Genomic DNA, 12,036 nt, shown 5'->3' with positions numbered 1-12,036 from the left:
TGTATATGTTCCATTCTATGCATCCGAAGAAGTGGGCTGTAGCCCACGAAAGCTTATGCTCAAATAAATGTGTTAGTCTCTAAGGTGCCACAAGTACTCCTGTTCTTTTTGGAGTTATTTTAGAAATCTTTGGAGTAATTTTAGATAGCAGGTGATCAGCAGCTGGGGGATTTACTCAAGTATTATGGAGCAGCCATATCTGATCCAAAGTAAAGGGAGAAGCAAGCTTCCCATTGTAAGTGCCCATGTCTGAGCAAAGCAGCATGGAAACTGAGCACCTTGCAGGAATATGCTGCTCACCAAAGAGTAAGTTAAGAGCTATTTATTTCTCACTCCTGGCTGAAGCAAGCTATCCTTTGCTTATTGTTTTTTGTTTGCTTGACCCGGCTGAAGAAAGCCCCAGAACTAACTCTTCATACATTAGACCAAAGCAGAACAATGCTCTGTGCTTCAAAAAGTGGCAGGATGCAATATTTCTCTTTAAACTTGTTCTCCCCGTTGCCTACACAGAGAACAATGTCTTAAATAATTTGTAAACTTTTCTAAATATAAACTAAGCTGCTACTGATTCCAGGCTGTGCTGCTCTAGCTGCTGACTCAAGCCTAGAGGTGTGTGTTGGGAGAGCATGGAGCCTGAAGTGGCAGAGCACTGCAGTAAGTGAGGAAGCATTAGACTGAGTGAGGAACTGTCTGGATTCCTTAACTCTTCATTTCCAGACTATTTTTAAGTGCACAGCTTTTCAAAGGAAGTGGGTGAGGTCCTTTTGGGGGGTGCTAAGTGTTTTGATGGTGGTCACTTTCAACTAGCTTTGTGTAGAATGAAGTTTTTGTTGTTCTAAATGTGTTATTTGAGAGACTGTGTAGTCTGGGGTCAGAAGCACTGGGGGGGGAGAAGTCAGGATTTCCTACATTTTAATCCTGGCTCCGTGTAACCTTGGCCAGGCTACTTCCCCACTCGTCCTCATCAGTAAAGTGGGATAACACCTACCTAACCACGAGAGTTATTACTTAGGAAATGTTTACACAGCATGGTCTATAGTGTACAATACTATTTTTTTCAGGAAGAAATTCTGGCCCAATATAAAGCTGAGAACGGTGCAGAGACAGAATGGTAAGTCTGTTATGAGGCAAGTACACTATCAAGCCAAGATGTTCTTGATAAATCTAATTGATAGAAAACTAGTAATGTTCAAACAGTAGTATGGCAAAGTGAAACAGTCCTGCTATTTTTCAGATACACTTAAAGTAATGCAAATGAAGAAGCTAAATACAACCTGAAAATCATTTTTACTACATGCACTTCAATGAAGTAGAAGAAAAGATCATTGCTGGCTAGCAATTGCATTTCTGACATACCACAGATTCTTCACCAAATGTATCCTCCATGCAAAGCTAAATAGCCTGAAGAGGCAGTTACTTTGTTATTTAGGAGTGATTTCTAGTGGGAAATACTGATAGTCAAGTTAAAATCTTTAAACTGCTTTTATTCAATACTTAAAGCAGGAGTTTTCCTGAAAGTAAAATACGTTTGGTGCATTAAGGAGGAGCATGGCCCAGCAAATAATACATTGGATTGGGATTTCAGACATCAGGGTTCTATTCCCAACTCTGCCACCAACCTGCTGTGTGACCTTTGGGAAGTGATTTCACCTTTCTGTGCCTCAAGTCCCCCCTCCCAGCCTTTGTTTAAACTGTAAGATCTTTCAGATGGGATGGTCTCTTACTGTGTGTTTGGACAGTGCCTACCACAATGGGGACCCTGGTCGTGGTTGGTACTACCATAATACTAACAATAAAAAAAGTATCCACTACATTAGTCAATGATCTCTGCCTTGCCCCCTACCTTTCAGTACAATGCCTTAATCAAATTGACTAGATAGAGACCTGAGCAGGCAATTGATAGTCTTACTTTGCTCTTTCCAGTAACTTTACTCCTTCTTCTCTTCTACCATGGTCCATGTATAGTAGAGCAAGTTCAAGCAGGGCATTTGGAATTAAATAATGGTCATACTTTATCTTCCTCTCACTGCAAGAGAAGGAGAAACATAGTTACAAGGTTTTCATGCTGCAATTTCCTCTCATTCTAGCTACAAACAAATAGGAGCTCAGTTGGGGTTAGGAGGGAATAGTCAATCTCTTCAATGATGCTTACTCTTCAGGTACTCTAACCTAGACTATCTCTAGGTTATTCAGTAAGTGCTCTATACATTTGCATGGCAATACATGACCATCTTCTGCAGCATGTTATTTACAAGTTTCTTAGTGGAGGGGAGGGAAATAACAAAAAAGTAGCAGTGCTGCATGCACCACCCACTTGCATTGCCAAAATGAGATGCCATTCACTATATATTGTGCAGTTATTTCAAATAGGATAGTTCTGGCAACTGATTCTTTGAGTTTGGCTCCCACTTGATTGGGCTTCAGTGTACACACAGGCTCGGATAGGTTCCTGGGGCGTGACTTCTTTATGAGTGGGTGGGGGGAAAAATAAGTGATACTAGCTCCTAAATGTCACCCACTTATGGCACCAAAGTGAGAAGTTAGCCTTACTCTGAGTATGTCTACACTAGCACTTTTGACGGTATAACTTGTGTCGCTCAGTAGTGTGAAAAACACCCCCCATAGCACATAAGTGACACCGACAGAAGCGCTGGTGTGGACAGCGTTACATTGGCAGGAGACGCTATCCCACCGACGTAGCTAATGCCGCTTGTTGGAGGTGGTTTAATTACGTCAATGGAAGAGCTCTCTCCCACGGGATACAGCGGCTACAGGAGTGATCTTACAGCGGCAGAGCTGCATTAGTACAGCTGTGCCGCTGTAAGCTCGCTAGTGTAGACATGGCCTAAATTGTGCAGTCTGTGACTCTCCCTTCCTCTTACATGAGGAATGAAATAGTTAATGTTGGTATTTAAAATCATCATCACTGGGTATCTGAGTTAATAAAATGAATGGAGCAGTTCACACCTCTCCAAGCTATTGCTCCAGGCTCTCTGCTGACTCCCTTTAGATTTCTCTTCACTGAGAAGAAAACAGCTGAATTCTTAACTCAAGTTAGCTAACGCTAGGTAAAATCCTAGTGAAGAGAAGGCAGTTTGTAGTTTTCACATGTTAGCAGGTTGAGTTAAAGGTTAGGCTCCCCGATAGGGTTTAATACAACCTGTTAACTTCATGTGAAAAACTTACAAACTGCCTTGTCTTCGCTAGGATTTTCTCACGTGTTAACTATGACACAGTACAACACACTTCACTTCACCTCCCCTCCCCTCCACCCCCCCAGGTGAAGACTAAGCTTTAAGTGCCATTAAACTTGGGTTTAGAATTTAATTATTTTTGTAAGGGCAAAGGGCATGGATTTGTTTTGTTCAGAAGGTACACAATGGGTCAGTGCCCTATGAAAACAAAAACAAAACTCACTTCCACTGCATATGTAAAGCCAAATTCTTAGGTCCTGTCTATGTTAAGAAAATGTGCACCGTTCTAATTATGTCAACATAGCCACTTCGGTATGTTACCAGGTTAAGCTGTGCCAGTGCAGCATGTTTGTTAAGCATCTATACCAATATAACTAAATTAATATAGTTACATCAGTGCTAATGTCCTTAATGTAAATGAGGCCTTAGGGAACGGAAGAGCAATTGGAGGGTGTAATTTAATTACCCGGGAAAGCTTCACTTAGTACTGTATCTAATTCATAATGAGGTTTTTCTACCCAATTTTACAGTGACTTGACTGAGGAATATTGAGATTCAGATCCCAATCCCACAACTTTTTCCATGGACGCAGCTGTCTCCAACTACGCAGAGCTTCCATAGGGTGTGGGAATCTGCACACAGAACAAATTCCGGGATCGGGATGTAAGAGAGCAACAGCCAGCCTAGGAATCATTTTGGTTCTAAAGTTACATACACCCCAAAATAAAGGTTTCTAATAGAAGAGCTAAGAGAATCTTAACTATACCATCACAGATACTTTAGAAAGGCACAATTAAGGCTTGTCCTCCTCAACTGCTCTTTTAAAATTCCTCTCACAGAAACTCCCAACCAGTCCTAGGTCTTACTCAGCTGAATTAAAATATGGTTCTCCTCTGACAAATGAATAAAAATGGGACTGTGTGTGCGTGCGGGGGGGGAGTGGGGAGAGCACATTTACTGCATTTCAATGGTTCTATATCAAACATGCTCAATTACATGTAAGTTTTTTCTAACTTCCAGCCTCGCAAACTCAACCTGTGCTCTTCAAGTCAAGCTGGGTTCTTAGAATCATAGAATATCAGGGTTGGAAGGGACCTCAGGAGGTCATCTAGTCCAACCCCCTGCTCAAAGCAGGACTAATCCCCAACTAAATCATCCCAGCCAGGGCTTTGTCAAGCCTGACCTTAAAAACCTCTAAGGAAGGAGATTCCACCACCTCCCTAGGTAACCCATTCCAGTGCTTCACCACCCTCCTAGTGAAATTTTTTTCCCTAATATCCAACCTAAACCTCCCCCACTGCTACTTGAGACCATTACTCCTTTTTCTGTCATCTGCTACCACTGAGAACAGTTTAGATCCATCCTCTTTGGAACCCCCTTTCAGGTAGCTGAAAGCAGCTATCAAATCCCCCCTCATTCTTCTCTTCTGCAGGCTAAACAATCCCAGTTCCCTCAGCCTCTCCTCGTAAGTCATGTGCTCCAGCCCCCTAATCATTTTTGTTGCCCTCCGCTGGACTCTTTCCAATTTTTCCACATCCTTCTTGTAGTGTGGGGCCCAAAACTGGACACAGTACTCCAGATGAGGCCTCACCAATGTCAAATAGAGGGGAATGATCACATCCCTCGATCTGCTGGCAATGCCCCTACTTATACAGCCCAAAATGCCGTTAGCCTTCTTAGCAACAAGGGCACACTGTTAACTCATATCCAGCTTCTCGTCCACTGTAACCCCTAGGTCCTTTTCTGCAGAACTGCCGCCTAGCCATTCAGTCCCTAGTCGGTAGCAGTGCATCCATCTTTTCATACATCATCCACAAAGACTGTGCAGACCAAAAAGTATGCCCTGTGCAACACCTGTGAATCCTCATCACCTTCAATAGGTTTCTTATGTGAATTCAGTGAACAATTCTGTTGATGGTGCACAAGAAATAACAGAATTCAGCTCACACTCTGTTAGTTGTGTTGACTCTGCAGGGCTAGCAGAAGTAGAAAAGCACTTTGGTCCCTAAAGTCAGCAGATATCTGTATACACATGGATTGTAGATTTGCTGAGCAAAATGGTACCACTGTTACACAGCTATTTTAGAGAGGCTTGGACTTGACTTAAAAGACTTGACTGCTTGACAGTGCTACTTACACTCAGCATTTCTTGAGTTCTTGTGTGTGTTAAATATGGAAAAAACTTACTTTAAATGGATGTAAATGAAATGATCTTCTGCCTCAGAAATCTTGCCCAAGTGCTTCAGACATAAACCCTTTAACAGCTTTATCAAACATTGGTCATCTGCTAGTAATTCTGTAGCTGCAAGATAAAGTAACCGTTTTATCAGTTTTGCATTTTGAAATAACTTGGTGCCTTAAAAAAAAAATTAAACATTGCTGTTCCAAAAATACTTAGCAGGCACATTTTCAAAACCTCTTTGCAACAGTTGAGATTTTCAGAGCATTTTTTTTTTTATTTGTATGGCACTAGTGCCCCATTCAGACTGGCTGGATTCTCTACACTTCTTGTGAGATAACTGCTGCCCTTTGGAGTTTATGGTCTAAGGCCCTGATCTGCAATCAGAGATGCACTAGAACCTTTGCATCCTCACGGACATTCATGGCGTGTACACGATCTGTTCTTTCAGTGCAGGCACTAGGGTCTGCATACATGACCTGATAGGGACTCCACTTAAGAGAAGATGTACAAGTAGCTGTTTAAAAAGCAAAGTTGCTTCCCATGGGGAAAGGAAGAGAAGATAAAAGTGATGGGATCACATTGTTCCAGACTAGTTATGTGCACAGTTAAGTGGGTTAGAGCCTGCAAGGGTTTTTTTTCTTCCAGTAAGATAAGTCAAATGTATATCAGCAATCCCCACTGGCCATCTAGTCTGTGAACACATTTACATGTATGCACTTTTTAAAACGTATAATGTATCCTGCCACTGATATGCACGTTGTATAAACTAGTCATTGAGGGCCCAATCCTGGAAATACTTATGCACGTGAGAATTTTATTCCCATGAACACTTCCATTAACTTCAACGGACTTCTTACAGCATATACCATCAGTCACATACATGTTTGCTGGATTAGGTCTTTATAGTGTTAGATCCGTGCCCCAAGGATTTCAGTCTAACTTGATCTCCTTCTGTATATTGCTATTTAAATAGACATTGTCAACTTGAAAAATCACACTTTTGTAAAACATTACTGCTAATTGTAACACCTAAAGGCATTAGAGAAAAAAAAACTGCTTTTAGTATATACTTCTCATTTAAAATATACAGCACTTTTCAGACCGTATCCTCAAGGCACTTTACAGTCATCGATGAGCCTCAACAAACTCTGCAAGGAAGTTTGCATGGTTTGCAAACTGGCACATGCTGACCCATGACACAGTAGCAGAATGGGTGACTGAGGCAGCAAAAGTCCCTTTTCTGACAATTACACCAAACTCCCTTCCCTTCAGCTAAAAGGTTCCCCCCACCACCACCTTTTTCAGAGTTAAAAAGGGGACAAACTTGCCTGATACTTCAAGCAACTCATATGCCTCAGACTGACTTAAAAGTTCAGTTTTCAATGTTTCAAGCTGAATTACTAGTTTTTCTAGATGTTCACTGAAGGACACAAGCCACCAGCTGATGACAATGTCATTCCCTGACCAAATGGGCTAGGAAGATGCCTCTCAGGTCTCTGGGCTTAGGGAGATACTAATGATGAGTATTACTAAGTAGCTGAATGACATCTGCTGGACAAGCAAGAACAACATTAACAGCGTTCTTCAGAGAATTTAACTTGTCTGCTGGCTGGAGAATAGTTGTGGTAATGTGCAGTGTATATGCAGGGAAGACTAAGGTTCTAGAAAGGATTTCAGGGTGTTGATTTGACTGTCATGGTAAGGTCTGAACCTTTCACAGAAAGGTGACGAGTATAGATGAGAATGAAAGGTTTGTAGTATAGGGGGAATTGCAGAAGGGCAGCTGTGCAGACTGGGTAACCCCTGCTGGACTGGGGAGACCAAAAATAAAAGATGGAGAGAAAAAACAGCAATTCTACTCTGCCATGACTGTCTAGTTAACACACTGAAACCAGGCATGGTATAAGAGTCTGACCTAATTTTGTACCATTCCCTTTTTATGCTCCAGTTTTTTTGCACAGTCCATTTAAGTGTAAGTGTTTTACAGCAAATAGTTAACTCACAGATATCCGTCAACCCTCCAGCTTGTTGGTTAGTAGGTGATGGTGCTTTCTATAAATCAGCTTGACGCTTGTCTCCTCCACTGTGTTCTTTAGAACTGAAATAATACAGCACCTGCATATAGCGAAGCATGTGCAGTTTGTGGCCTGTCACCCATAGTGTAATTGAAGTCAATGCAAATGATAAATTTGACCCTTAGATTTAAATATGTATTTTGTAAAAGAAATGGTCTTTCAATACATATTTGTGGACGGTTCCTAAGATGCATCCTGTAAGTGACAAGTCTCTTATGCCATATTACAAGTTAATGCATTAATTGAGGAATGTTATTCCTATCTGTATTAACAACACATGGTGACATAATCCAGCTCACTCTTGTGACTGTATTAACTTGTTTTACTAGCTGGAAAACTTTTATTCACAGATGACCAGAATATCTTCAAGTATATATACTACTGTAAAGCACCTGCTTAAATCAGATCAGTGCTTACCTGGGCTTCTTTCCAGAGCTGCTTCTGCCTCAGTTAATGTCTGCAACATGCCTTCTGTTAAATCAGGACATTTTCCAATCACAGCATAGCCATTCCAGATATACATCATTTCCTAGGGGTGGCCAGAGAACACATTTCATTAATGTGGCAATGGAGAGATGTAGGTAGCTAATTATTTAAGCAAAGGGCAGAAGTTACGAATTCCTTCCTAGGTGCGGATACTGCTGATATGGCCTCACTGTAACTTATTGCTAAAAGCAAATAGTGCTGGAAGTCTAAGTCTTATTAGCAAAAACAACGAGGAGTCCTCATTGTTTTTGCTGATACAAACTGACACGGCTACTACTCTGAAGTCCTATTAAGTCATCTAGTCCACTTCTTCCCTTTGCCAATACAGATCACTTGAGTAGAACACCAACCCTCTCTCTGTAATATAGGAGGCAGCTCTGAAGCTGAGACACAGATTGGAGGACTGGATGGCTCAGTATATCACTGTCAACTAAACGATATAAGGTTTTTGGAATAAATTCTATACAGCCAGTCCTATTGGTTTCATCCCTATTCATTCTGTATGGCTTTTCCATTGGGGCAGTTCACTGGCCTACAGGACATGAGCCTAAGCTCTATTCTAAATGCGAATAAGAAGTGCCTATCACTGCAATCACCATCACATCTGGGACTTTTAGAAGAAGAGTCTAAGTATCTAATTTTTGTCTCCATATTGTGAATTACTGAAAAATATAGGGGGAATAAGACATCTTTCCAGCCTACCAACGCAGGCACAGGCAAAGGAACCGGGTTTGAGGGAAGGTATCGCCGAGATTTCCGAATGGCAAACTTCTCTGTAGGCAGTGACTTCCCTGCAATTTTCAGTTTCAAACTAGGCACAGTCCTGGAAGATTAAAAGCAGCTAAAGTCATTTTTGCCCCTCTGAATATCTGGAAAAACCCACTCAAACTAAAACAAAAAAAATCAAAAAGACTGATTCATTGAGAGGTGTTGACATGTAAAGACCAAACAAAGCCATCGCCTGAGGAATACCACATCCTGTGAAATCTTTCTTGTAATGAACTATGAGAAAATACAGATGCCCTGAGTAGTTTCAATGCACAAACTGCAATCTGGGTAAGAGGAAATCTGCAGTAACTAATTTATGTTTTTATGGACCTGTGAGGGGGTGTCCATCCCACACAAGGCCTGAAGGGGTTACGGTGGCTAAGTGGGCTAATTCTGTTGCACCTGGAGGACCACCCAGGGGGTGGGGATTAATTAGATGAGAGTCAGCTGGAGGGGAACAGGAGTGGCCTGTATAAAGCCCAGGAGCTGAGAGTAGAAAGCAGCTGCAGGGAAGTAGTCCTCAGTCACCCCCTGGGTGAAGGGACGTGTGTTTGGGACTATGGAGTGTAGCCTACAGTTATTCCCTGGGAGGAGGGAGTTTAGGCTGGCAAACCTGAGGCAGTGGGGACGGGGAGAGACAGAAAGGTAGGAAAAGCTCAGGGGAAAAGCAGCAAGGTATAGGATAGTGCAGACTTTGGCTGCAGATCAGAGGGTCCCTGAGCTGGAACCCAGAATAGAATGTAAGCCTGGGTTCCCCTACCAGCCGTTGGGGAAGTTTCACAAACCAGAAGAAAACGGACTTCCTGGGAATGTTTGCCCCAAAACACTTCAGTGCCCGGGAAGGGGAGGACCGTAGCGAGCTGGCTGGAGGGCCAAGTCACAAAGAGGAAGCTGGAGCAATAGGGGTCTCAGTGAGAGCGACCAACAAAGGAGGTTGTAGCACCTGGAAGGAGCTAATCCCCAGAACAGCCAGGAGGCGACGCCCCTAGCAGTGAGTGGGTCCATGACGACTACATAAAGCTTTTTATACAGTAAGTGGTACGGATCATCTCTTAGAATAAAGCTATTTTAAAAATAAAACTACATTTTATAAGAGGATTTTACTGTAACTAGTTGATTAAACTGAAGCAGCAGTCAGGCATTTTTTGAGCATAAACATCAGAACCAGATTCAAGTTACAGTTCCAATAATGTGCAAGCACACCCCCTGGCTCGCCCTCCTGAGCCTTTCAGAGTGCTACCAGATGCCAAGCTCCAGGCTCACAGTTGTATTGAGGCTGCCTCCAACAGCCTTTTATCAGGACACACATCTTGTAGTGAAATCTGTACAAGGCTTTCAGAAAACTCATGCCAACTGTAACTACCGGGAACAATAGAAAAAAACAGAGAAAATGTTGCATGCAATAGCAGCAGCCACTTGTAGCAATGATAAAATAGAAAGTGATATTAATTCAAAGCATTTCTGGGCCAATGGGAAGTTGAAATATACTCAAGGGCAGCTGAAAACTTTCCAAAAATGTTAGTATAGTTAATGGGGAATTATTTTGAGCATCTGACACTGTATTTTATTTTCACTCACACACACACACACACACACACACACACACTTATTTGTGTGGGCCCTGCAGTCAGATAGCAGTCTGAAACGCCTAAGCAAATTCGGATGATATATTCACACAAATCTGCATCTTATTAACCCTACAGAATCAGTAACTTTTCCTCTCTACTCCCAACACCTGATTTACATTCATTGTTGCAAGTCATTTGAAAAGGTAAGGAATGGAATAGTGTCCTAGTTGGGACTTTCTAAATCTTACCTAAACAGTTCCACTTCATTATCCCCAAAGGGTCCGTGATCATCTGGTCCGAACATACTGAGATAGGCAGCTTTCATGTAAATATAGGTAACCTACATTGAATAGCAAATGCTGTCAACATCATCTGTACAGTAAATTGTATTCACAGCAGCATTGATTTCAAAGCCAACATGATGGTACTGTTAAGGAGGGAAACCTCTGTTGCTTTTCCTTGTAAACTCAAGTAATATTACAAAACGCTTAAGAGGAGAGTCAGTTTTCCAACTGAGATATGTGCATAAGACCCAGTACTTTCAAAAGAGAGTACAGAAGAGCTCATGTTATGGTATCTTTTATTGTTTTTAGTTTGCTGTGTTTGTACCAGTTTTTATTTCCATTCTATGAATATTTGTGTGTGTGCAACAAAAAAGAAGCTTCCCTATTAAAGAGACCTAATTAGTGATTAATCACATAAGAACTCCTGAGTAATACACGGTCAAAAGTGCAGGGTGCTGGAAGATGTTATAGTGAATGCCAAGGGAAGGTACAGTATAATAATTCGTTACTTCCTGAGTGTTGCTGTAGTGGCCATCACAGCAGGGGACAGCAATTACCATAGGACATGGAATTTATGCTTGAATGGAGTTTTCAACAATCATGCATATGCAAAGGCTGGTTCTGTGATTGGCTGTTGCCCTCGAAACTCATGCGGCCACATGCCCACAAAAATGCCCCTCAATTTCTCATTTCATCCTGTTTATAATTTAATTCACATTTTCAACAAATGTTCAGTATGCAAACCCTGGTTCTGTGATTGGCTGCTGCCCACAGAACTCACGTGAAGGTGTTTCTCATGAGCTCTACAATCTCTTATAGACACCTTAGTCTTTACCATCAGAGTTTACTGCAGCCCCCAGGATATGGGTCTGATTTCCCTGTTCTGCATAGTGACCTCCAGGAAGGGGTCAAAAGAACAGACACTTTGGCAAGGTTCAGCTTGCAGTGCTCCAGGACATTATTGCCTCTGGTGGGAGAAGTTTTGGTGGCTGCAGAATAGGCAGCAGCAAGGCCTCTCAGCCCCAGAGATCCATGGCAAAGGCAAGCCTGACATTGGTTTAGACAGAAGCGATCATACATGGATGGCTGCCCCTCTGTGCAGTTGTGCTGCCCCCGACTCTACCTCCTGGCCACTTGACTTCAACAGGAGCTGTGACAGGGCCAATGCCCTGGTTCCATCAGCTGCTGACCAAAGAACCCAACTGAGGTGCTGCTGTCATGGGGCTCGGATAAATGAGGAGGAGGGAGATAGTCAGTGTCAGAGAGACAACACCCCCTTCCATTTCCAATGTGTTGGGCCAGATCTGCTCACGAGGGGGGCTATGTAGTCCCTTAAACCAAGGAATTTGCCCTGGTTACAGTTATTACCTAGTAGGCACCATCATGTTTAACTCTCATTACAAAACACTACCTTCCACATTGTCACCAAAAAGCTCATGTTCATTAATGTAACTGCAATAAAAGAAATAACGACCTACC

At 42.2% G+C, this 12,036-nt stretch overlaps 2 protein-coding genes across 3 annotated transcripts in view; one reads left to right on the top strand and one right to left on the bottom strand.

Moving 5' to 3' along the window:
- LOC113406492 (RING finger protein 11) overlaps positions 1–3,936 on the top strand; it is a 60,254-nt gene extending 56,318 nt beyond the window's left edge. The window contains exons 5-7 of one of the 2 annotated variants that reach the window (XR_003369787.2): positions 1,062–1,111; positions 2,088–2,159; positions 3,725–3,936. The gene's annotated coding sequence lies outside the window, so the exon portion shown is untranslated. The remainder of the gene's footprint in view (positions 1–1,061; positions 1,112–2,087; positions 2,160–3,724) is intronic. The other variant, XR_003369786.2, reaches the window with a different exon arrangement.
- LOC115271206 (tetratricopeptide repeat protein 39A-like) overlaps positions 1–8,096 on the bottom strand; it is an 11,212-nt gene extending 3,116 nt beyond the window's left edge. The window contains exons 1-3 of the mRNA XM_029911575.1: positions 7,869–8,096; positions 5,382–5,496; positions 1,910–2,026 (exon numbers count right to left, since the gene is read on the bottom strand). Coding sequence (XP_029767435.1) covers positions 1,910–2,026; positions 5,382–5,496; positions 7,869–7,977 — 341 coding nt within the window. The 5' untranslated portion in view covers positions 7,978–8,096. The remainder of the gene's footprint in view (positions 1–1,909; positions 2,027–5,381; positions 5,497–7,868) is intronic.
- Positions 8,097–12,036: the final 3,940 nt, after the last annotated feature.

Source organism: Terrapene carolina, unplaced genomic scaffold, assembly GCF_002925995.2.
Source record: "Terrapene carolina triunguis isolate 2854851 unplaced genomic scaffold, T_m_triunguis-2.0 Scaffold102, whole genome shotgun sequence".
In the NCBI taxonomy this organism is placed as follows: Eukaryota; Metazoa; Chordata; order Testudines; family Emydidae; genus Terrapene; species Terrapene triunguis.
Note: the sequence above shows the minus strand (reverse complement) of the source record. Positions and strands in the feature narration are given on the sequence as shown.